The sequence below is a fragment of the Rana temporaria genome, chromosome 9 (assembly GCF_905171775.1).
Source record: "Rana temporaria chromosome 9, aRanTem1.1, whole genome shotgun sequence".
In the NCBI taxonomy this organism is placed as follows: domain Eukaryota; kingdom Metazoa; phylum Chordata; class Amphibia; order Anura; family Ranidae; genus Rana; species Rana temporaria.
In genome coordinates this window covers 41,795,313-41,822,248 of record NC_053497.1, presented here as the reverse complement: position 1 = coordinate 41,822,248, position 26,936 = coordinate 41,795,313, and the positions used below count along the sequence as shown (strand labels likewise).

The following is a 26,936-nucleotide window of genomic DNA, read 5'->3' as shown; positions in this document are numbered from 1 at the left end:
TGACTGGAGCCGAAGGGCCTGGTCGTTGGGTAACCATAGACCCGATTGCATTGGATGTTTTGTGAACACCGAAATGGGAGATGAGGGGAAATCCTGCTATAATGTGTAGAACATCATTCACTATTCTTGGTTCTAGATTGTAGTGTGCTCATTGGCTTCCCTGCAGGAGTGTGATGACTCGGAGGGAATCCTTCCCCTCCATTCCCCTCTTCTGTGTCTGGTTCCTGTCCATTATCCTGAAGTGAGTAGGAGGCAGTGAGGCTGAGCTGTGGTTCCCGTCTGGTGAAGGGAAGGGCTGTCCTCTGTGGGATGCAATGGGATTTTACCCCCTCCCTCCTTCTCTCTGATAGTTTGCAGCTTGCAGGGCCGCTGCTGTGTGAGGGGAAAGAATCTGTGTCTGGGCTCTTCAAAGAGGAGGAGGGGGATGTGTTTTCTGTTTGTTTCTGAGAGCTGGCGCTGACTGTGTAACCATCTCGGTGCCGCAGGCTTGTGGGTTTTGGCTCTGCTGCAATGCTATGGTACTAGATCAGGCCTATACCTTGTGTAATATACCTCAACCTACAATACCAACTGCTGCACTATGCCTCATACACTGCTCGGGATCATATCAGGCCTGGCATTGTGTGCTATTCCCCCGGCCTATACAGTGTGAGGCCCTGGACAGTGCAGGACTAGGCTCTGTATTCTCTGACAAGCAGGACCCTCTGATTCCTCTTGGTGCTATATAATAATAATACTTGCCGGTGTGGACAATGCCAGGCCTGGAGCTGTTGTGTAGTATGTAATCCCACTCCCTACACTGTAATATTCACCAGTCTGTAGAATATTCACTGGTCTGTACATTATGGGGTCTTGCACTATGCTGTAGACATCAATCTGTTCAACATGGGGCCCTGCACTGCGCTGTATACACCAATCTGTACACCGTGCGGTATACACCAATCTGTACAAATATGGGGTCCTACACTGCGCTGTATACACCAATCTGTACAAATATGGGGTCCTACACTGCGCTGTATACACCAATCTGTAAAATGTGGGGTACTGCGCTGTATACACCAATCTGTAAAATGTGGGGTACTGCGCTGTATACACCAATCTGTACACCGTGCTGTATACACCATTATGTACAATATGGGGTGCTGCACTGCGCTGTATACACCAATCTGTACAATATGGGGTGCTACACTGCGCTGTATACACCAATCTGTACAATATGGGGTGCTACACTGCGCTGTATACACCAATCTGTACAATATGGGGTGCTACACTGCGCTGTATACACCAATCTGTACAATATGGGGTCCTGCACTGTGCTGTATACACCAATCTGTACAAATATGGGGTCCTACACTGCGCTGTATACACCAATCTGTACAATATGGGGTCATGCACTGTGCTGTATACACCATGGGTGCTCAACCTGTGGCCCTCCAGCTGTTGCAGAACTACAAGTGCCATGAAACATTGCAAGGCTGACAGTTACACGCATTACTACCAAAGGCAGAAGCATTATTGGGATTGTAGTTCCGCAACAGCTGGAGGGCCACAGGTTGAGCACCCTTGGTATACACCAATCTGTACAATATGGGGTCCTGCACTGTGCTGTATACACCAATCTGTACAATATGGGGTCCTGCACTGTGCTGTATACACCAATCTGTACAATATGGGGTCCTGCACTGTGCTGTATACACCAATTTGTACAATATGGAGTCTTGCACTGTGCAACATGCATTAGTGTTTTTTGTTATTTTGGGCCTTGCATTGTGCAATATACACCAGTCTGTATAATATGGGGTCCTGTGCTGTGCAATATATACCATTCTGTATAATATGGGTCCTGTGCTGTGCAATATACACCAGTCTGTATAATATGGGTCCTCTATTGTGCAATATACACTAGTCAGTGTATATTGCACAGGACCCCATATTATACAGACTAGTGTATATTGCGCAATACAGGACTCATGTTATACAGACTGGTGTATATTGCACAGCACAGGATCCCATATTATACAGAATAGTGTATATTGCACAGGACCCCATGTTATACATTTCTGTATAATATGGGGTCCTGTGCTGTTCAATATACACCAGTCTGTATAATATGGGGTCCTGTGCAATATACACTATTCTGTATAATATGGGGGGTCCTGTGCTGTGCAATATACACTATTCTGTATAATATGGGGGGTCCTGTGCAATATACACTATTCTGTATAATATGGGGTCCTGTGCTGTGCAATATACACCAGTCTGTATAATATGGGGTCCTGTGCTGTGCAATATACACTATTCTGTATAATATGTGGTCCTGTGCTGTGCAATATACACTATTCTGTATAATATGGGTCCTGTGCTGTGCAATATACACTATTCTGTATAATATGGTGTCTTGCACTGTTTAGTACACACCAGTACACTCCAGTCTGTACAATAAGTGGCCCTGCATTATACATTACTGGCCAGTGTGTAATATTGGGATTTTTGCATTGTGTACCACTGAGCAGTATATGCCACTCTTTGCAATCCTACAGCAAACTGTATAATAGCAGCACTGTGCGTTCTACACCACATCTTCATAGTAATAACATTTTATATTGTACAGTGTTTACCGGACTGTACAATTCCAGGCGTGAACTATGCAGCGTACACCAGATTGTTTATTGTGCAATATACGCCATTCCTTACAATACTAAATGCTGCATTCCTCACAATATAGGGCCCTGTACTGTGCAATATACACCAGGTTGTGTGACACTATGTACTTGCACTATGATATGTATACTGTGTGATCTAGAACATATATCTGTACAGTCTGTACATTATAGAGATCATAGCAATTTATTTTAGGCCGTGTTAGTCCTGCATTGTGCAAGAGCAGGGAACATCACGCCCTTTTGTATTATACTGGATGTCCTCAGTACTACTGTTTGTACAATTGGGAAAAGAGCCAGAACCCCCAGCAGCGATGAGAAATGTGAATTGCTATACTGTGTGCATGTTTGTTTATTTTTTATTTTTATACTACTACTATACTCCAGTTGCTTAGGTTTACTGTGATTTGTACGTTCTCTGCGCTTCCTTTCTGCATTGGACTGCCTATGTAATGTTCAGGTATTCATACCAGTCTGATGATATACTGTATATAGTGTGCGGTGGGCGCAGTGTGTAGAACCCGGCGTTCTCTTTGGAGCTCAGTGCCATTGTCACAGCTGACTGGCAGCGCTCTTCCTGTGGCTCTCGTACAAGCTGCCCTCTTTGTTAGTTGGGCCGTACAGCGGTAGTGCACATTGCACAGCAGAGCTCTCTCTTCCGGGCTGGTAACTGATACCTTCTTGGCACCAACCCAGGCATGGCTGTCGGCCAAATCTCCCATCTTCCAGAACAAAGTCACCTTTCACCTCGTGAGTTCCCGGCCATCAGCCGGCTTGTGATGTCACCTTTTAGTTGCCCACGTGATCTCTATTTAAAATGACATTTTTCAGGGTTATCTGTATTTATTTGTATTACTCAATGCGGACTCCTGTAGGCAGAGGTTTTGTATGCTTATCAGTGGAGTAGGAACTGGTAATGCCACTCAGCCTTAAAGCGGTATTCCACCCAAAAATGGAACTTCCGCTTTCTGAACCCCCCGCCCCCCCCCCCCTCCAGTGTCACATTTGGCACCTTTCAGGGGGCAGGAGGGAGCAGATACCTGTGTAATCCAGGTATTTGCTCCCACTTCCGGGCAAAGTTCGCCACACCCCAGCGCCTCCTCTCCACTAAAGGCGGGTACACACTATGGGCCAGATTCACGTAGAATCGGGCAAATCTGCGGCGGCGTAACGTATGACATTTATGTTACGCCGCCGCAAGTTTTACGGGCAAGTGCTTGATTCACAAAGCACTTGCCTGTAAAGTTGCAGCGGCGTAAATCACCCGGCGCAAGCCCGTCTAATTCAAATGATCCGGGTAGGGGGCGTGGATCATTTAAATTAGGCGCGTTTCCCCGCCGAACGTGCTGCGCATGTGCCGTCCCTAAAATTTCCTGACGTGCATTGCGCTAAATGACGTCGCAAGGACGTTATTGGTTTCGACGTGAACGTAAATGGCGTCCAGCCCCATTCACGGACGAGTTACGCAAACGAAGTAAAATTTTCAAATTCGACGCGGGAACGACGGCCATACTTAACATTGGATACGCCACCTAGGGGGCATGTTTATCTTTACGCCGTATCTCTTACGGAAACGGTGTAAATGTACTGCGACGGGCAAGCGTACGTTCGTGAATCGACTCATCGACTCATCTGCATATTCTACGCTGACCGCAATGGAAGCGCCACCTAGCGGCCAGCGTAAATATTGCACCCTAAGATACGACGGCGTTGTATCTTAGGCATGTTTAAGTGTATGTCCGTTTGAGAATAAATTTAAACATACAACGGGCTTAGATTCGGAGTTACGTCGGCGTATCTGCTGATACGCCGGCGTAACTCTTTGAGAATCTGGCCCTATCAGTTTTTTTTTTACAGCTTCAGTTGGAGACGCTGTACTAACAATCTAATGTTAGTACAGTGTTCTTCCCTGCTGAGCTTTTGTGTTTTGACAGAGAGATGGGGCCCCCCCCCCCCCCCCCCCCCCACCAGAACACTTCACTCTGATTTGGGAGCCGGTCGGCTGCTGTTTTTCCAGCATGCTTCTGTCAGACCTACTGCCATAGACGCAAGCTGAATGTCAGACGTTTTTTTTTTTTTTTTAAATGATCAGTCTGTCGCACGGTATTCAATGTGTACTAGACTTTAAAGGGGTTGTAAAGCTAAAACGTTTTTTCCCTCAATAGCTTCCTTTACCTTAGTGCAGTCCTCCTTCACTTACCTCATCCTTCCATTTTGCTTTTAAATGTCCTTATTTCTTCTGAGAAATCCTCACTTCCTGTTCTTCTGTCTGTAACTCCACACCGTAATGCAAGGCTTTCTCCCTGGTGTGGAGTGTCTTGCTCACCCCCTCCCTTGGACTACAGGAGAGTCAGGACGCCCACTAACACACAGCTCCTTTCTCTGCAACGTAGAGAGCGTCCTGACTCTCCTGAAGTCCAAGGCAGGGGGCAAGCATGACACTCCACACCAGGGAGAAAGCCTTGCATTACTGTGAAAATAAAATTGTACCTTTTCAACCCCTTTAAGCTGGCCATACAGATTTTCGTGCAAATGTTTGCCCAAAGATCACTTAACTGATCATTTAATTATGCCATCAGTGACTATACATATTGCTTGTGAAAGTCTAGAAAGATTTCAGTTTATTGGATAACATGAGTTAATAAAGATGTAAGCTTTCAGGATAACTAAAATTTATTGGGAAATTTTTAAAGTCACACTCGAGGCAGCTAAAAAATTCTCCTTTGCTGTGGAGCTGCGCCCATTTTGCCTAGGGGAGAGGAGAAACAATTTAACTTGCCTAATCCTCCACTCCAGGGGCGGGTGGCACTCCCCCCATTCATCCTCTCCACTTGTCTCATTTACCATTGTAGCGGCCTGCTATTTTCTAGCCGGCGCTGCTTTAAATTTAGAGGGTAGTCTGAGAGTTAGTTGGCTCAGACTATGATTTTTCACTAAATTTGGACTTCTGTTCCAGCCATGGCTGTACTGTGAGTGACCACTATTGTTGTCTGGGGTGGTGGTGTCATCCCAGGCCAAGGGTGGCAGCAGTCAGGTCAAGGTGATTTGGGTGTTCCCCTTTCAGTAGCCAATCGGAGGGAGTTGATCGTCCCGCTGTGCATGCTGGGGAGGAGTACTTAAGGGACAGATGTCATTAGTCCGGGGTCGTCGCCGTCCCTGGTCTGTCATCCCACCACCCCCCGTGTGTGGCCCTCCTGGCCGGGGGTGCGTGTTCAAGTGTTCCTGGCTCCGGGACCACGTTGGTCCGGGGTTGTGATCTACTAAGTAGGCCCGGTAGTCAGACTGGGTCTACGCTTGCAGAGTGGTCCTGTGCAGTCTGTCCTGAGGGAGGAAGCCACTCGATGAAGAACCTATCTTGGAGAGCACCGAGCACAAGGCTGGTATCTCAGGAGAGGCCTTGAACTTCATCGAAGGACGCACCATTACTGGAAGGCTGAATGATGGTCGCCTGTCAGTTCTGAGCTCACAAGAATTTATTCGGGAGAGATCCGGGTGCTTAATCCTGTGCTGAGAGGATTCCGGGCCGAATATACCTCCATCTTTAGGAAGGTCTGTGGCAGAGACTTTACCAAGTTTCCGTGCGACATCCTGGCCTATCCAGGTGCACAATACCCGCTCTGGCTAGAGTGGCGGCGAAAGCTGCGTTGCTGGAAGCAGGAGTGTTTCCGAACAAAAGTTAGACCCCTGAACCTATTACCCATTACCCTTCCACCTCTTCAACGACTACTTTTATTCTTCTACCAAGTTTAGTAAATAAAGCAAAGAAAATTAAGTCTAAAAGTGTGGACATTGAAGTTTTTCCCAACTCTCATCTGATACCCTAGACGGTGAGATAATAGAGGTAACATGCCACCCAAAACAATCCAGCAGCTCCTTCAGGGGTAGTGCTACACCATCATCCAGAAAAGTAATAGTGGGGAACATTAATTTTGTGAAAATAGTGCAGCGCTGCGTATCTATAAATTTTATATAAACAAATAATTATACCTTTCATAAAACAATTTATGAAAAAAGAAAATAAATTATAAAATTATAAACAGTTCATATGTAGGTTTCCAAAGCTATCACCGCTGTGAAAAAATCCTATTTAAATGGATCCAATATTCAGTGCACACCACCACTTGCTAAAATGCCTGATCACCTCAAGGGTGAGTATAAAACTCATTGACAGATCACTCCTCGTGTCCACCACGATCAATCCACTTTGCGATGGACATTTCCATCTTGCTTGTGGGCAGTCTGAAGCCCACAAGCAAATGCTTCCGGGATACGGTGAATTCTGATGTCCCAGCCTTCACCGCTCTATCCCACGCATGTGCAGTGTTGACGGCGAGCGGCGCCGTCAATGCTACACAGTTGCCATCACAACGGCCGGTGTACTGAGGTCACGCCCAGTTGTGACGACATCCACCTTTTCTATCAGCTCTAGCTCAGAACGTAAACTCACTGAGCAGCTGATAGAAAAGGTGCCATGAGTCACGTGACCCGAGAGATATCGGGGGATTACAGTACAGCGCGTCTCCTGGGATTCTCATCACTCACTCCCAGGAGAACATCGTGCTTGTCGGGGGGAAAAGATAATACACGCCCACTACCGCGGGGAAAGGATGACTGACACAGCACTGAAGGCAGGATTACAAAGGTAAAGAATCGGATTGAAAAAAAAAAAAAAAAACGGATTGTGCACAAACAGCGGTTTGATTTATATAAAGTTGAATTTTGAGGGGGAACCTCCGCTTTAAAAAAGCCCCCTAAAAAGTTACACTTACAAGAAATAACAATAAAAACAGCATGTATCGAATCACCAGCTCATTTACCGCAGATCTAGACTCACGGTGCTTCACCTGACATCACAGATACGACTCCTCCCTTCTAAACGCGTGTCGGCCTCTCATTGGCCTTCATCAGTGGATGAAAACTCTACTGAATAAATGAAAATTGTACGATCCTGGTATCGTATGAGGAACATTTTCGCGGTTAACCTTTTTGAAAACTTTGGACAAAAGCTGTGTATAAACAATCGGATTATCGTATGATTTGCCTTTTTCTTTTTTTTTGTACAATTTTTCTATCATGTGTACAGACGGGCCTTAACATGCACAAAAACATGCGTTCTACCACAGTGCATATGTGTGAAGTCAGCCAGTTTGTTTAATTGGAAACATTTTTACTGTTTTTGAGCATTTGCTGTTAGGCCTTGGGCACACGGGTGGTTTGAGTCTTCGGTGTCCAGGAAAGATGGCTGCAGCATACAGCTACCGATAGTATTGAATGGCTGTATGCGGGTATTTTTCGTGCTTGCATAAACTTGTGCACACGCTCAGGAATAAATCCTAGAATGCACAAGAACCGCCTTCCAGGGTATTATGAGAATTTGTACAAGAACAGTGTATAGAATATGAAATGTCGAAGGTCTCATCTCACACCAGGCCTTAGAAATAGGGTAGAAATTATTTTGCTCTGCAAAGGGGTTCATTCATTATAAAGTTGAAAAACTAGTAACAAACATGAAGTTGCCATTAGCAACTAATCAGCATGCACCTTTATTTTTTCATTGAATTAAACCTCATGGTGATTTTTCTGTTCTCGTGAGATTTATTTTCTGTATTTATTTTTATTTTTTTTCTTCCTCACAGTTGACATGGACGATGAAGATGGCCGATGTTTGCTAGATGTAATTTGGTGAGTAGTACCAAGCAGTTTTGAAAAGCATTATTATAGGGCATATTCACTGATGCTAGAACAAATCTTCTGTGATCACTTTTGTAAAATTGTATTTGGCGTTTATGCCAATTCTCTGCATTTTTAATACTTTGGGTTTGTTACTAGTAAAAATAAGCATATTACGAAATTCCTAATAACCTTGGAAGTCCTGACTTTAGAGTCTTTAGACCCCTTTCACACTGGGGTGTTTTTCAGGCCCCTTTGGGCCTGACAAACTTCTCCCTTGCAGCCCCAGTGTGAGAGCCTGAGCATTAGAAAAAGTCCTGCAAGCTGAATCTTTTTTTTTTTTTCCCCCCCGAACGCAGTCCCCCACTACCACAAATTATGCAGTCGAGTTTCCATTGCATTTGGGGAAATCGCAGGGGTCAGCACAGCCGGAGTGCAATGGCCGAGCCTCGCCCTGGGAGAACCACCTTCATGATCATGGTGTCTCCCCTGCCAGGTAAGTATCTGCAAGCTGAATCTTGCCAGCGGTGGGGGAGCGAAGTATATATCGCTCCTCCACTGCCCCTGCCATTGAAATCAGTGGGCGCTGCTTCGGCAGTGGCGCTTTTAAACTTTTATTCGCCCGCTAGCAGGGGATAAAGCGCCGCTAAAATTACCGCCAATGCTCCACACCCACCCCAGTGTCAAAGTAGCCTTATGCACTTTTGAGAATTAATAACATCACATTAAAAGTAGCCAGAGGTGGGCAATCTTCCGCTGTGACAGCGGGTACCTATTAATGTCCATAGTCTGGACACAGGTGAACTTTAAAGGGGTTGTAAAGGATATATATATTTTTTTTAAATAACAAACATGTTCTACTTGCCTCCACTGTGCAGCTCATTTTTCACAGAGTGGCCCCGAACCTGGTCTTCTGGGGTCCCTCTGCCGCTGTCTTGGCTCCTCCCTGCAAGTACCTCACCCACTTCATGGGAGCTCTCTCTCCTATATAGGTTGGTTCTTGCGGGCACGCTCACGTCATGCAGCCGGCAGCTATAGCCGTTCACTGTATCACTTGGCCCCGCCCCCCGGCGCTCTGCATCATTTGATGTGATTGACAGCAGCGCGAGCCAATGGCTGTGCTGCTATCAATCCATCCACTCTAGCCAATTAACGGCCAGACTGAGCGGAGAAGAGGACGTCAGGGGCGAGCACAGCAGGTGAACGGGCTTGGGTAAGTAAAACGGGGGGGGGGGGGGGGGGGGGCGTAACTGTCAGAGGTTTTTTTACCTTAATGCATATGATGCTGATGCATTAAGATGAAAAAACATGAACCTTTACAACCCCTTTTTCAGCTTGTTCTAAATCTGGAGATGATTGGGTGTAGGCATAATCGCCACCATTCATATTAACCCTCTCGTACTGAATTGTATTGTTGCTGTATTGTCTCCCTTTTTATATTGTAAAGCGCTGCTCAAACTGTTGGCGCTATATAAGTCCTGTATAACAACAATAAAATAATGTGCCTATGAAGCCAGGGGATAGGAACTTGGCTAGAAAGCTCTAGCAATTGCTTATCTCGAGGTTGCTGTGACCCCTGGAGTTTGGTTTGCAGGCTGTGACTGCTGTTGCACACAGATGTGACATTATCATATCCTTTATCAGACATTAGCCAGATCTAATGCCTATTATACGGATACCTCCCATTATTATTATTCCATGTTCTCATCTTCCCATTTTGCTGAAGTGTCCAGTACTTTTTATGATTCCGCAAACTCTGTATTTCTTTAATTCTGGGTCTTATTATTGTTTATAAAGGGCCACCACCTGACTGTGAATTCTAGTTTGTTCAAGCACAAAATCGGTGCTGAGTAACTATAAATTAACAGTACAGGGAACTAGCGCACATGCGAGGCGGTAGGCAGGGTAGGGATTTGTACAAACAAGGTTTGAGTTGTGTTGTGCAGGGACAAGAAGATGCTCATACTAAGTAAATGTATGGGCATTTACAATAGCATCTCAGCTCTGAGTTATATTTATTTTATCATGTGTGATTTTTGGGCCTCATACACATGGGCTTACTATGGAGAACACCTGTACCAGGGCTGTGTTTGCCTGGACAGGGATGCACCGGTGTTTCATGCATCCCCATGAAGGTGGCCTCCCCATACTAGTGATTTCTATGACTAGCCAATTGGGTTGTCCTAATCTCACCTGTGTGTGGCTCACACTAAGGCCCCTTTCACATGGGCGGACCGTATGTCCGCATTTTCATCCATCCGTTTGCGGATGAAAACGGGACATACATTGGTCCCTATGTGATTGCAGGTATCGGCGGATGAACATCCGCTGACACCCGTAATCACCCACCTCCGCAAAGATATGATTTTGCGGATGGAAGAAAATCCTATTTTTTTCTTCCGTCTGGATCGGATGAACACGGACACACGGTCCGTGTTCATCCGATCCCCCATAGGGGAGAGCGGAGAAAAGACAGGGCGGTCCCTGCACAGTGTGCGGGGACCGCCCTGTCAGCCGACGGCTCAGCAGGGATTTTACGGAGCGATCCCCGCTGAGCTGACGGACACACGGAGGCGTATCATTACCGATCCGCCCCGTGTGAAAGGTCCCTAAGGCTCTTTTCACATGGGCTGTCCAATCGGGTTCACCTGTCAGTTTTTCAGAAGGACCTGTTATACCCTGCATTGTCCTCCTATGGGGCGGCAGATGTCCGCTGACACCCGTAGCCATCTGATCCGGTCTGCCAAAAACAGACGGACGGTGGTCCTATTTTCCATCCGTCCAGTGGATTGGATGACATGCAGTCCGTTTCCATTCGAATGCCCCATGGAGGAGAAACGTCATTATGTCCATGTCTGTGTCCGCTCTTCTTACATGGACTTGTCATCTGCCTGCTCAGCAGAGATCATTGGAGAGATCCCTTGTTGAGCAAGCAGATTCCACTTAAGTCCCGTACACAAGATTGGAGTTCCCGATGGAAAAAGTCAGACAGACCTTTTCCATCGGAAATTCCGACCGTGTGTATGCCCCATCGGAAATTCTGATGAATTCCATCGGAGTTTAAATATAGAACATGTTCTATTTTGCTCCGATGGAATCCTGTCGGAATTCCGATGTGCTTTTGGCCGGGCAAAAGCCCGATCGCGTGTACGCCGCATTAGCGGAGGCGCCCGCGTGAAACGGTCCAAATATATATTATTTTATTTTTTGCGGGTTCTGGCATACTAGTTCCTGTTTTGGTAGATTGAATATCCAGCCTTTGGCTGGGTCACCTTTTTTTAAACCAATACTATTTTCTTACCGATTCTGTTCGGTATCTGTCTTTTTTTTTAAATATTGGGTGAGTATAATTTTTGCATATGAGTAATTAAGTATTTGCCAATTGCAGGCCGTGCAATATCTCTACCCATGAAGTCTCCTCTGTACATCTGCTGTGAAGTTTGTGAATTCACACAGGCTGCCAAAGACAAAGCGTGCTTTGCAAACGAAATGTCATGGATGCAACCTGTTGTCGGTGTACTGTTTGTATTTTATACTAAATAAACATAATATAACATTTTTAAAACCTGGAAACTTGACTGATATACAGTATATAAAAATGTATCAAAATAATTTTTGGGTTTTCCCATCTGCTATGCTAAGGCTGTAATACTAGCAGTAGTTCAGGTTTGTTGGATATCTGTTTATAAGAAATGCATTCTGAATTCAGTTTTTTGTTTTTTTTTTTTTTTTTTTTTGACAATAGATTTTTATTGAAAGTATTAACTTAACAGTACAGATTAAAATTGTCACATTAATCCTAAGTAACCAACCGAGTTACCTTGGTTCATAAGATTGTTCTTATAACAATACATTATTTGGTAGCCTGTACCAGCCTACCCCTATTGGGTTCAATCTGTAGGCATGGCTAGGCTCCCAATTGTGTTAACTATTTGTATATAGAAAATCATAAAGAAACAGCTAATGTATGCACATACATACACACACACACATATATACATACATACACATATATATACATATACATATATACATATACATATATACATACATACATACATACATACATACACACACATATATATATATATATATATATATATATATATATATATATATATATATACATATATATATATATATATATATATATATATATATATATATATATATATATATATATACATATATATACATACATACATACATACATACATACATACATACATACATACATACATACATACATACATACATACATACACACATACAGAAATTAAATGAACTTAACAAAACTTGCTACACAGATCAATAAAGTAGGTCCAGGATAATACCTTACAGCTGGGGCAAGCATATATCTGACTTTGACGTAATTCAAACTTGACAATAGATTAAATATTACACTCTTTTAAGTATTTGGATGCTCTAGGATGGGTGATCCAAGCTAACCATTTCTTTCTGAACGTAGTAATGGAATAGTTTTTATAAGCCAGCATTAATTCGTATTGGGCCTGTATATTGATTCTAGCTATAACTGTCGATAGGTTGGGCGCGTCTTTGGATTTCCACAGGCTGGTTATAGTGAGTCTTGCTGCTACTAGTGTGTGGAATACAATTGTTCTATATTCTTTAGGATAGATATCCAGATTGATACCTAGTAAAGCTGTGGCAGGGTCTAGTTTATTTAGGATGCCTGTGAGATCTGCTATAAAGGAAGTAATTGAATTCCAGAAGCTATGTAGATTTTTACAGCTCCATAATATGTGTAAAAGGTTTCCTATCTGATCGTTGCATCTCCAGCACTCATTAGACGTTGAGGGATATATTTTCGCTAACTTATATGGGGTCAGGTACCATCTATTTATTATCTTTTGTGCATTGTCCCAGTGTTCAATACATGCTGATGACTGACCCTGTAGAAATCCCCTTAATTATATGGCAATTTTTTACCCGACAAAATCAACAAATGATAAAAGGAATCTCTCTCTTTTACGATCTACTATCTACCCACCCATTTGACAACAAAAACGCACACATGATTAAATGGGAGAAAGATTTAAAGCAAGAATTTACCTGGGACCAATGGAAAAAAGCATTCTATATAGCTAGCAAGTCATCAGCATGTACTGAATTCAGTTTTTATTTAAACATGGTAAACAAATACTTTCATAGCGAATGCCAAAAATGTGTTCATCAAAGTATTACATTCTAATGGTATAATCTTCAATACCCACTCAGCCATGTAAAGAACGTGATTGATATGTGTGACATTAACTGGGTTACATTCTGGTGTTGACTGCATTTATTTCAAATTGGTGCCTAAGCAGACCTCCTGGCCTGCTGGTGGTGATGTATGCCGTCAGCATATCCCTCTTTCCTAAATCTGTGTTGTGCAGAGATTTCAGGTGTCCAGAGTCTCACAAACTTGCATATACAGGAATTAACCCGGCCTTTTTAATTGTCAAATCCAGAATATATTTTACACAGGGAGTGCACTAAAATTGTGAACCACAGGGGTTGATTTACCAAAACTGGAGAATGCAAAATGTGGTGCAGCTGTGCATGGGTTGATAGAGAATTCACCCTTCTCTGAGAGCAAGCGGGATTTTAGCATTGTGTGCGAATTAGGCAAACCGGCCACTAACCAGTGATTACATTTTCTTGAAAATTATTATCATAATTGGGGCTGGCTAATTGATATCATTTTAAACATATCCTTTGTTGTTTTCACAGTGACCCCCAGGCTCTGAATGACTTCTTACATGGATCCGATAAGGTGAGGACAAGAGTGATAAGACCCAACATTTTTTAGTAGGGGAAAGAGAATCGGCATCAGCTGAATGCTAAAAAATGTCAATATAAATGATCAACTGGACTGTATATCTAGTTGCACCTTATAGGGGCCTTAGAGGGGGAGGGGCGCGAGACTGATGCATGTACTAAACAATATATACTATGTATATCAGCAGTCTGTGGGCCCCTTTAGATTGTTTTGCACCCAGTGAGGTCAATGCATCTTCTGATGCATGTACTTGTGCATTTTGCCATGGTTGTACATTAGGGGACACAAGATGAAAGTGTAAGTAAACCCACCTATCATTTTCAGCCAAGGAAGCTGCCGTCTTGGCCTCTGTTTAATCTTCAACTGCCATGGTGCTGCACATGTGATCAGTTATGACACCAGCCATTGGATGGTTTGACAGTTTGGTTGAGAGCACAACCAATGTGACAGTTGGCAATCCTGGCATGCCGGAAATGTAACTGCTTTTTGAAACTGTTAAATCGATGGGTTTACTTCCGCTTTAAGTATTCAAGTACATTGGAATATTCTCGTGCCTTTAGATTGGACACATGAAAATAAAGCTGTAAGGATATAGTATAACTTTTCTCACTCCCAGCCTGCCTCAGTTTTTTGCTGGTGTCTTAGAACAATGGATGTCTTCTCTCCTCTGAAACAAACCAAACCATTTTTTTTTAAATCAAGATCATTTCTAGTCATACCTGAACCCTGCTGGGGAAATAAATATGGGATTTGTCTGTAATGTTTCTTGAGCACCGAACTCCTTATACATCAGGCCTATAGCTGCAGACTTGTAAGGCTTCTTATGGAACCCTGTCCCTGAAGACTTTTTAGGGAGTATGCCTACCAGAGGGGTAAAGACTAGCAGCATCAGCATGTTCCTTGTATGAAGTGCTCCAAAATCTCCTGGTAGATGGCTGCGGTGACCCCGGACTTAATGAAGCACAGTGGACCAACACCAGCAGATGACACGGCTCCCCAAATCATCACAGACTGTGGAAACTTCACACTGGACTTCAAGCATCTTGCAGTGTCTGCCTCTCCCTTCTTCCTCCATACTCTGGGTCCTTGGTCCAAATGAGATGCAAAATTTGCTCATCAGAAAAGAGGGCTTTGGACCCCTGAGCAACAGACCAGGTCTGTTTTTCTTTAGCCCAGGTAAGACGCTTCTGATGATGTTTGTTGTTCAGGAGTGACTTGACAAGAGGAATATGACATTTGAAGCCCATGTCCAGGATCCGTCTGTGTGTGGTGCTCTTGATGCACTGACTCCAGCCTCAGTCCACTCCTTGTGAAAGTCCCCAACACTTTTGAATGGCCTTTTCCTCTCCAGGCTGTGGTCATCCCTGCTGCTTGTGCACCTTTTTTCTTCCACACTTTTCCCTTCCACATAACTTTCTATTAATGTGCTTTGATACAGCACTTTGGAAACTTCCAACTTCTTTTGCAATTACCTTTTGAGACTTTCCCTCCTTATGGAGGGCAGGGCGTCAATGATGGTTTTCTGCACAACTGTCAGATCAGCAGTCTTTCCCATGATTGTGATTCCTACTGAATCAGACTGAGAAATTTAGAGGCTCATGAATCCTTTGCAGGTGTTATGACTTAAAGCGGGAGTTCACCCAAAAAATTGTTTTTAACAATAGATTGCGCCTAATTACGGGAAGCAGAACCGGGTGTTTTGTTAAAAAATAAATGCAGTACTTGCCGTTTTAGAGATGGCTGTTCTCCGCCGCTTCCGGGTATGGTCTTCGGGACTGGGTGTTCCTATTTGATTGACAGCCTTTCCGACGGTCGCATACAGCGCGTCACGAGTTGCCGAACGTCGGTGCGGCTCTATACGGCGCCTGCGCACCGACGTTCGGCTACTTTCGGAAACTGGTGACGCGCTGTATGCGACGGTCGGAAGGCTGTCAATCAAATAGGAACGCCCAGTCCCGCAGCCCATACCCGGAAGCCACGGAGAACATCTATCTCTAAAACGGTAAGTACTGCATTGATTTTAAACAAAACACCCGATTCTGCTTCCCGTAATTAGGCCCAATCTAATGTTAAAAATTGAACTATCTTGCGTTGCATGCAATGAGTCTGTCTCATATATTAGTTTCACCTTTTAAGTTGCATTAGTGAAATAAACTTTTGCACGATATTCTAATTTTTTCGAGTCTCACCTGTAGTCTGCCTAAACATATCACCTGTCTTAATTTGTGGTTTTAATGATATGGCACTTTGTTTTAACAGGATATAATAAACTATTGTTTTTATATTCTTGGCTTTTTGTTATTTCCTCATTTGATTGGCACATTTAAAGTCCCTTTTTCCTGTGGTCTTTGGAGTTACCCTTTTTATTTTGGATGTGGTTCTCTCTACTGGATGGATTTTATGAATAAATATATTCATTGTACCTGAATAATTTGTTCTGTTTCCCTAATGTACAGTTAAGTAAATAATAGATTTTATATCTCTTAAAATCCTTATCTTTGGAGTACATTAAGAAAGACCAGTCTCTCCCCTCTGTATGCACTCTTACTATTGTTTGCTAGAACACTGATCTGGGATGGGAGTAGGAGGGGTTGTACTGGACTGTCCTTAAAGCCTTGTTTGCCAGTGTTCAGTCTCCTTAAGGTAGCGGCAGCATAACCCAATGTACCTGAATACTAATCCTGTGTCCCTTAATGTACTTCAAGAAAATAATATTGCAGTAAGTAAAAAAATCTTAAATCTTATTTCTCTTATCGTCCATGGACGGACACAGCTCCTTAAATCTTGACAAGTGGGTTATGTTCCCTGTTTACAGGAGAGGACTAGGCAGAAACATGTTAAATAGTTAAATACATGTTACATTAACAGAGTTGAACAGCCCCGCCCAGGGGGCGGTCCCTCCAGACATAACCCTCCTCACTGCAGCTTGCAGCCCCAGTTTCGTTCTGCCTAGCAAAGGAGAAGGACGTATGGCTCCCTTTGGGCCCAGCGCCCTGAGGAGAAATTTTATTTTATTTTACTTTACTTTTTCTTGAAGAATCTTCTTTCAACTGTTGGCTGAGAGACAGGCTGGATATTATAGATCCTTGTAGTCTACTCAGTCCGACCAGCAAGCGTGGGCACACCTTTGCAAAGAGGCTTGGTCTGCCACGCCATACCTCATGACTCCTGAGGTGGCCGGTGAGCTTTGCTCCGAGGTTCACATATGACTGAGCTGTGGTGTTGTCTCAATCACAGTGGACCGGGCCGACAGCTACCTCCATTGCGGTTGTAGTTCTGTCAGGAATGCGTCAGCGAGTCCTCGCTTGGACGGGTAAGTACAGTCCCTCCTGCTTCGGTGGGTTGGTACGGCTGGGCATTCCTGGGGTTCGGGGGTCCCTTCCCCTTACTTCCCTGCTCCTTTCCCTTGCTGCATTGCTAACATTGCCGCTGTCAGGGGGGAGGGGGCCTTCCTGAGGGGACTGTGTTATCTGGCCTGTGCTTTTTCTTTTTTGTATTGGGCTTTCCTGTGAGGTAAAAAGCCCTGTGATGAGCACAGATGTTTATGATTATACTTCAGCAGACGCTGACTGATTGGTGACACCTGTAACGGTTTTGCTTTTTATGCTGTATCTGTGACTTGTCCTTAAATAAAACAGCCCTATGAGGCTTTTCCTGTTTAAACACAGGTCCCTGCAAAAGTTACCTCACGGTTCTTTTCCTCACAGGCAGCGCTGTGCAGTCTCCTCCTGAGGGAGTCCCCTGGTTACCCCTGGTCAGCGCAGCAAGTGGGTGAGAGGCCCTGAATAGGGCTCTAGGAGCTTTTGTCTATTTGTATGGACAGGTGTGCATATTATAATACACACTATATGTAAATATTGGAGTCAGTATCTGGGTCCTTCCCCACATGCTGGTGGTGGCAGCAGGTGTTAGCACCTGTGATTCCCACAGAGTTTTTATTGTAGTCCTGGACACAGTTTGTGCCAGGGTGGGGGTGGACTGCGGGCGGGCGGTAAAAGAGTGCCCCCTTCCCCCGTTATCCCCTGGGGAATGCTCTGTTATGGAGCCATGGACTAGGTACCTAGTTGAAAAAAAAAAAAAAAAAAAAGGCAGAATAAGGCATTTATGGGTGCGCTTTTTACTGCTGCAAGGGACTCTCCTAAGCTGCATAGTGCAGCTGGGTTTCCGCTGAGGGCTCGGTCTTTTTTGGATCACACAAATCAGACCGCTGTGTAGGTTTTTTCCTTCTGTGCCCTTCTTTGATAATTTCTGAGATGCGGAATGAGAAAAGCCACTGAGGGCTTTTGTAGTCCCTCACCGCCGGGCGGGAACCCCTACTTGTATGGATCTGACTGATAGAAGATCCGAAGTACTGACCCGTTCCATGTTTACCATGCTGGGGTCTGGCTTGCGGCCTATTGTGGCCACTACACTGGCGAATGCCAGCTCACGGGTTGTGAACCTGGAGGTTCACAAAACTGGGGGGTCCAGTCGGCCCTGAGTCGCTGGACTTGCGTGGACCTATGACCACACCTCCTTGAATGTGTCTGGTCTCGGTAGCTACCCAGGGTCGGGCCTGGCTAGTGCCTGGTGGAAGACCGCCTGGGAATACCAGGTGCTGTCTACTGTTCATTGTCCTACTATTTTAGGCGATCAGGCTATGCTTCTCCTTGTGGTCGACCAATCTGGTTTCAGCCGGACAACGCCACGGCCGTGGCTTCAGTCTACCATCAGGTATGCCGGCAGGCAGACTACTGGAGTCGCCAGATGCTGGACCAGGGCGACTGGTCTTTGTGCTTTGGGGTGTTTCGGCTCCCTTGCAGGAGGTGAGCCTCACATGGCATGGATCTCCTGGCAGCTTGTCTCCGCCGCAAGGGTGTCAGTTAGTGGCCAGGTCTAGTGATCTTGTACAGACGCGTCAGTCGCGCTGGTGGCCCTGTGTTGTCTGTATCGGTGATTTTTTGCCATTCCTCCATGGTAGTTGCTTCCTCGGCCGCTCCACAGAGTGGATGCTGAGGAGATCCCGATGATTCTAATCGCTCCAGATTAATCTCGGCGTCCTTGGTACGCTGATATCGGGCGCCTGGTAGCGGAGGCACCCTGGCAGGAGGTTCCTGTCTCAAGGTCCCATACTTCCTCCTGTTGTACAGTCACTGACTTGCTTAACATGGTTATTGGAAGCCAGACTTTAGGTGACCAGGGTCTGTCTGACTCGGTCATCTCAACAGGGCACCGTAGTCTTCTTCCGGAGGATCTACCGTCGCACCTCTCTTGGTGCGAAGGGATGGAGTGACGTCCACGGGCGTACTTTCAATGTCCAGGGTCCTGCTGTTTTTAAAGCTTGGATTGGATCTAAAAATTGCTTAAAGCACCGTTTGGGGGCAGATTTCAGCCTTGGCTGTGTTTTTAGTGGCCTTTTTGCGGCCCGTTCCCTGGTGGGTCCCCTTTTTTTGTGTGCAAGGGGTTTGTCATATACTTTCCCCTCTTGGCCCATCTCTTCCCCCATGAGTTTTGACTCTGGTGCTCTCGGTTCTTCAGGAACCTTCCTTTTGGAAACATCAGAGAGATTTTCTCTTGACACTATCTCAGAAGGTGGCCCCTTTAGTGGCCTTTACCTCTGTTAGAGGGGTTTCTGAGTTGGCGGTCTTGTCTTGCAAGCCGCCATGCTTGATCCCCCATAAGGATTAGGTGATGGTGCGCCCGCGACCTTCCCTTCTTCCGAAGGAGGTTTCGGCCTTTCATACTTTAGGCGTGGTACGCGCTTTGCGGGTATACCAGCCTACTACGGCTCCATTTCGGAGCTTCTGACTCTCTTTTGTGTCGGTGTCTGGTCCACAAAAGGGCCTGGCGGTCTCGTCGACCACCATTTCTCGGTGGAACGGGCAGGCCGTCATACAGGCCTATGCTCCTAAGGGCGGGCCCCCCTTTTCCGGTCACGGCACTTTCGACCAGGGCAATTGGTGCTTCCTGGGTTTTTTTTTTTTTTTTTTTTTTCCCGACATCATGCGTCGGTCTCACAGGTGTGCGAGGCGGCGATTTGCTCGTCCGTTCACGCTTTTTCCAGAATTTACATGGTTGCTGTGAGTGCATCTTATGATGTTTTTTTCAGCCGCTAGTTTTTGCCGGCGGCTGTTTAAAGTTGCACCTCCTCCGTTGAGGAGCTCTGCTTGTTTTGGGGTGAAGTTAAAATTGTTTTTACTGATATATTTCCCACCCCTCGTTTTTTGACACTGCTTGGGGACGTCCCACTTGTCAAGATTTAAGGAGCTGTGTCCGTCCATGGACGATAAGAGAAAATAGGATTTTTTGTACTCACCGTAAAATCCTTTTCTCTGAAGTCCATGGACGGACACAGCTCCCACCCCTCCTTTTTAGGTTTGTACTGCTTGTTACGAACTGAGGCTGCAAGCTGCAGTGAGGAGGGTTATGTCTGGAGGGACCGCCCCCTGGGCGGGGCTGTTCAACTCTGTTAATGTAACATGTATTTAACTATTTAACATGTTTCTGCCTAGTCCTCTCCTGTAAACAGGGAACATAACCCACTTGTCAAGATTTAAGGAGCTGTGTCCGTCCATGGACTTCAGAGAAAAGGATTTTACGGTGAGTACAAAAAATCCTATTTTTAGGAGGGGAAAACATTGGTAAATACTGTGTGAATTTATTGCAGGAATGTAGTGGATTTTTAAAATTTTTATTTATATCAGTAGATGTTAAAGCGGGGGTTCACCCAAAAATAAATTTTTAACATTACAATTAGCCGAGTTGTCCTAACGACAATCGGCTGTTTTTTTCCCCGTACCTACCGTATTTTCACCGCCGCTTCTGGGTATGTCTGCTGCGGGACTGGGCGTTCCTAATTGATTGACAGGCTTCCGACTGTCGCATACAGCGCGTCACGAGTTGCCGAAAGAAGCCGAACCTCGGTGCGGCTCTATACGGCGCCTGCGCACCGACGTTCGGCTTCTTTCGGCAACTCGTGACGCGCAGTATGCGACGGTCGGAAGCATGTCAATCAATTAGGAACGCCCAGTCCCGCATAAGACATACACGGAAGCGGCGGTGAAAATACAGTATGTACGGGGGGGAAAAAAAAAAAGCCGATTGTCATTAGGACAACTCGGCTGAATGTAATGTTAAAAATAGATTTTTTGGGTGAACCTCCGCTTTTAACCTAGAAAATTTTACCTGCACAAGGACATTGAGGCAAAGTTGCTAGTTGTTTCTAGAGCTATACAAGCATTTATGGAATGCTATTTATAAGTGTTTCCTAACATTTGTATGATTTTCACAAGGTGTTTTACAAGCATTTTCAAGTGTGTGTGTGAGCGTTATTTTTTTCCTTCAGAACTGTGTATTGAAAAATGCTTTATAACTAGTATGTTGCTTGCAGGACGTTTTCAACATGTTCCTAACTACAACACTTGGGCTCCATTCACATCTAAGCCTAGTGCAGCGACAGCTACTGGCTGTACCACCTTTTTATTTATTTATTTATTTATTTATTTTTTATTTTTATTAGCTTTTTAGTGGTTTGGTTTTGTGACATGTTTTTGAATCAGCACCATTCATTTGAATGGGTCTTTCTCCGATCTAAAGAGGCGCATGTACCAAATATTGACACAGAGCCAGGAGCATTTGACGTTGAAATTTTAGTGCATGTTTTGCCGCGATTCTGGAATCGCACGATTCCACCCCGCAATTCCAGTACACTCAGGTGTGAACAGAGCCTTTGTGTCGGTAGCTTATTGGTATGTCCAAACATTTTTACTTAAAGTGGAGGTTCACCCAAAAACTCAATTTTTAACATTAGATTGAGGCTTATTTTGGTAAGCAGAATCGGGTGGGTTTTTTAAAATCGAAGCAGTACTTACCGTTTTTAGAGAAGCTTCCTACTTGATTGACAGGCTTCCGACGGTCGCATAAAGCGCGTCACGATTTTCCGAAAGTAGCCGAACGTCGGTGCGCAGGCGCCGTATAGAGCCGCACCGACGTTCGGCTAAACTCGTGACGCGATATATGCGACCGTCGGAAGCCTGTCAATCAAATAGGAACGCCCAGTCCCAAAGACCATACCCGGAAGCGGCGGAGAACATCGCTCTCTAAAACGGTAATTACTGCTTCGATTTTAAAAAAAACACCCAATTCTGCTTACCAAAATGAGCCTCAATCTAATGTTAAAAAAAAAAAAATTCGGGTGAACTCCCGCTTTAAGGTGGAGTTCCACCTTAAAAAAAAAAAAAAATTCCACAAAAAAATAGGATTTTTTTTTTTTTTTTTTTACTTACCAGCAATGCCGGTTGCTATGCCGATGTTCCTAATCTGCCTCTTCCTAGTCCGTGGCATGTTTTCTTCCTCGTCGTGTCTTCTGGGGAATGGGGCGCGCTGCCTTCTGGGAACTGTGTGTATCCCAGAAAGCAGCCACCCATTCATAAAAGCGCCGCGAGACACGCGCATGCACAGTAGAAAAGTGGCAGTGATGCCGCAAGGTTCCACTGCTGGTTTCCCTCACTAAGGATGGCGGCGCGGGAGCTGCCAGGATCGAGGGATCGGCCTAGGGAGGGGAGCTGACATCGCGGGCGCCTAGGACAGGTAAGTGTTCTTTATTAAAAGTCGGCAGCTACAGTGTTTTGTTAAATTAAAATAAATTGCGGATTGGAACCCCGCTTTAATTTCAGACAGTTTTTTGAAGTACTTGGAAATATTTGTAGTGTGAATGGACTATAAACATATTTGAGTAACCTTCTCAGTATTTCACATTGGGTACCTATCACTGCTAGGACACACATAAGTGTTTACAATTAATCTGATAAATTGCTGTAGATAAGATAGATGATATAGATAATACTTGTGGGACAACCAGCTGTGCAGCTTTTTACAATTTTCACGTTTAGGTGTGTGTGTGTGTGCTTTTTATTTTTTATTTTTTTATAACATTTGCTTAAATTCTTCTAGCTTGACGGAGATGATCTGCTGGATAACGCAGGAGATGCAGCGAATGCCTTCTTTGTGGGCACTGGGGTAATAACTTTTATTCATTCTTTAATACTTTTTTAAGGCCCGTTGGTATGCACAGATAGAAATCTTCTGCCCCAAAACAACCTTGAGTTATATGAAAACGTACATCATTTCTCTGCGACTAAAACAAATCTATCGCACCTGGAATGGGGGGCGAAATAAAAATCAGATTACTAAACGTGTTACCCCTCAACACAACTGAACCTTAAAGTGGTTGTAAACTGGGGGGAAAAAATAACAAATAAACCCTGTAAGACAAAGGCATATAATGAGATAGTATGCCTAGCTAGTATGAAATACTTACCTTAGATCGAGGCTTTTGCAGCGGTCCTCGCACACCACTGTGACTGGCAACATGTCTCCCGGAGTTATTTCCAGGTTTGCGGCTCTTACGCTGGAGCCGTGATCACATCACTCCTGCACATGCGCTGATGAGATGACGCCAGGAGCAGCAGGCTGTTTCTTCAGTGAGTGTGCACCGATTATGTTGGCACAAGCATGTATGGTAAATATCTCCTACACTGTGCAGGTTTAGGAAAATATTTACAGTACCTACAGGTAAGCCTTATAGGCTTCCCTGTAGGTACAAGTAGTGTAACTAGGTTTACAACCACTTTAAAGTGATTCTAAAGGCACAGGGGGTTATTTGCTAAAACAGGAGAATGCTAAATCTGATGCAGCTCTACATAGAAATCAATCGGCTTCCAGGTTTTATTGCCAAAGCTTAAAGGGGCTGTAAGCTTTCTTTTTTTTTTTAAATAACAAATATGTTCTACTTCCACTGTGCAGTTTGTTTTGCACAGAGTGGCCCCGATCCTCGTCTTCTGGGGTCCCTCGGCGGCTGTCTCGGCTCCTCCCCGCAATAGCTAACCCCCTTCATGGGACCTCTCTCTCACACAGTGCGGTCTCTTTTTCTGTCTTTGTTATTTATTTATTTTTTGTCTCGTCCATTGAGGGACACGGGAAGTAATTAACTGTGGCATTATACTGCCCCCACAGGAGGATTGGACACTGACTGACCAAAAAATTGTAGATCTGACCAGGATAACCCCTCCTTTCTTTAGGTCTGAGGAAAAAAAGTCTAAATGATTTCCTACTAGCTGCTTGTTCTTCATGTTTCTCTTCAATCATTCTTCTCTGTATTGCTGCTAGAGCTGGTCTCTTTGATTGCAGCTATCCAGAGTAACCTGTTCCTAAGACTGCTTACACATTGGGGGGATTTTCATGCACTTTAGCGCTAGAAATGGCCTCTGCAAAGCACCTAAAAACCGCCTCCCATTCATTGCAATGTGTCTTTTCATACTGGGGTGGTGTGCTTGCGGGACTATGAAACGTCCTGCAAGCAGCATCTTTGGAGCAGGTTAGTAGTGCTGCATTTGGCATTCCCAAAATGCCCTGCCCATTGCAGTGAAAGCGATTTGAAAGTCGATCTGGCTGTGTCTCCACTCCCATCCCGTGCGAGAGAGGATGGAGAGGGAGATGGAACTGTCAATGCCGGCTCTGTGCTGTTCCATGAGAGGGACACTCTCGGCTCAGCTGTGCTAAGAAGGCAGACGGCATTGAGTACTGACCGGGTGCACTGATGGGAGGCACAAATGGGCAAGGATGGGAGACATTGATGGACTGCACTGATGGGTGGCATTGATGGGCAGAACACAGGCAGCGTTGATGAGCACTGTTAGGCAGAACTGTAGAGCACCGATAGGTGGCATTAATGAGTACTGATACGTGGCACTGATGATTGGGGCACTGATATCAGTTTAAACATTTTTTTTCTGACATTCTTGGCAGTTAACGGCAGTCCTTTCCTCACACAGACACAGCATGGGAGGAAAGGGCTGCAGATAACTGGCAAGTCTGTTGTGATCAGCTGATCACATGTTAAATGGTCTATGTGATTGAGCGGGAGGCAGGGTTCTGGGAGGATGTCCATGTACGCCCTACAAAAATTGGAAGCCCGGGGCTTGTATGGAAAATCCTGTGCCGCTGCAGTTTTGCAGACCTGTCTGTGTTCTCTTGGGGCCTTGTCATATCTCCTGTTCAGCCTTATTTTGTGAGCTGTATCCCAACATGTCCTAGGTTCAAATTCTCTTATCAGAATGTGTTTGTCTCTTCGCAAAATGCAAGTCTGACGGTTTTACATTGTGTACATCAGATGAGCCACCCCTGTTCCTTCCCAGAAGGACTTCTAACCTTCATTTTTAACTAAAACTTAATTTTCCTCCCACTTTATGGAAGTTCCTTTCATCAGAGGAACCTTATCTCCTGGTCCCTTTTTCATCGTGGGATCATTCCTCCTCATATCTTCTGAAGGCCATTTTTTTTCCAACTGGTTACTTCTAAGAATTGTCGTTTCATACCATTGCTAGCAATGGCAACACAATTTTCTCCACCTTATTTTATTTTTTAAAGTGGCTTTCCATTCTTCTAAACTGCCCACAAACATAATGCTTAACACCCAGGGGGAGATTTACTAAAATTGGTGCCCACAAAATCTTATAGTAATTAGTAACTAATCGGTTTCCAAGTTTTATGGTCAAGGCTTAATTGAACAAGCTGAATTTAGAAGCCGATTGGCTATCATGCTCAGCTGCACCAGATTCTGTGTGCTCCAGTTTTAGTAAATCTATCCCACGATGTCTAATTTTGTATTTAGATTAATATACATTGAGTCGTCAGTGTTATCAACTATGCAGTGTGAGCTTCCTTCTTGGGTATAATGCGACTGGATTATATAGACAATTTCGCTCCTCACACTACATGGTTGTTGTTGGTAAACGTTGATTAGAGCAAATCGGAAATAAAATCTGTCAGTGGTGGACTTGTCAGTGCTTGCTAGGGAATTGGCCATGTTCTTGTTCAAATAGAATTCTGAATGATCATTTCACAGCCTCATTCCACCTTGTCTGCCCAACACTTTTTATGGCAAGGTATACATGGGGCAGTGCCATATAATATCAAATGCAATGCTTTCAGATACAGATAATGGTCCGGATTCAGAAACAGTTTACGTTGGCGTATCTCCGGATACACCGCCGTAATTTAAAAATTGCGCCGTCGTATCCTTACGCCGATTCTCAAAGGCAGATACGCTTAAAAAATAGGCTTCCTCCGCCGACGTAACTTGCATACGCCGGCGTATAATTGTGTGCAATTTTACGCTGGCCGCTAGGGGCGTTTCCGTAGATTTCTGCGTAGAATATGCAAATGACTTGGATACGCCGATTCAAAAACGTACGTGCGCCCGGCGCATTTTTTACGTCGTTTACGTAAGCCTTTTTCCGGCGTAAAGTTACCCCTGCTATATGAGGCGTACGCAATGTATGGACGTCGGGCCAGCATTGAATTTTCCGTCGATTACGTTGTTTGCGTAAGTCGTTCGCGAATAGGGCTGTGCGTAATTTATGTTCACGTCGAAAGCATTGACTATTGCGGCGTAATTGGGAGCATGCGCACTGCGATACGTTCACGGACGGCGCATGCACCGTTCGTTAGAAACGTCAACTACGTGGGGCCACACATAATTTAAATAAAACGCCCACATCTTCAAAATTTGAATTAGGCGGGCTTACGCCGGCCTTTATACGATACGCCGCCGTAACTTTGGGCGCAGAATCTTTCTGAATACCATACGCGGCTCGCAAGTTACGGCGGCGTAGCGTATAGGAGATGGTGACAAGAGGTGAATTTCCAATTTTGGGTGATTTTTTTTTTTTTTCACTTGCTTTTAGAGTCTCCCAAGACAAAGAGTGAAGGGAAATTTCCCCAGCAGGACAAAGACAGCAAAAGAAAAAAAAAATTACCCCAATTTGGTGTCTTCAACATTTGTT

The 26,936-nt window shown here is 44.7% G+C and overlaps 1 protein-coding gene and 1 pseudogene across 2 annotated transcripts in view; one reads left to right on the top strand and one right to left on the bottom strand.

Annotated features, from left to right (window-relative positions):
* BICRA (BRD4 interacting chromatin remodeling complex associated protein) overlaps window positions 1-26,936 on the top strand; it is a 133,044-nt gene that overhangs the window by 63,171 nt on the left and 42,937 nt on the right. For both annotated transcript variants that reach the window (XM_040323277.1, XM_040323276.1), the window contains exons 2-4: window positions 8,297-8,342; window positions 14,064-14,106; window positions 23,044-23,109. In XM_040323277.1, coding sequence (XP_040179211.1) covers window positions 8,302-8,342; window positions 14,064-14,106; window positions 23,044-23,109 — 150 coding nt within the window. In that variant the 5' untranslated portion in view covers window positions 8,297-8,301. The remainder of the gene's footprint in view (window positions 1-8,296; window positions 8,343-14,063; window positions 14,107-23,043; window positions 23,110-26,936) is intronic.
* On the bottom strand, window positions 8,681-8,834 carry LOC120914640 (annotated as a pseudogene).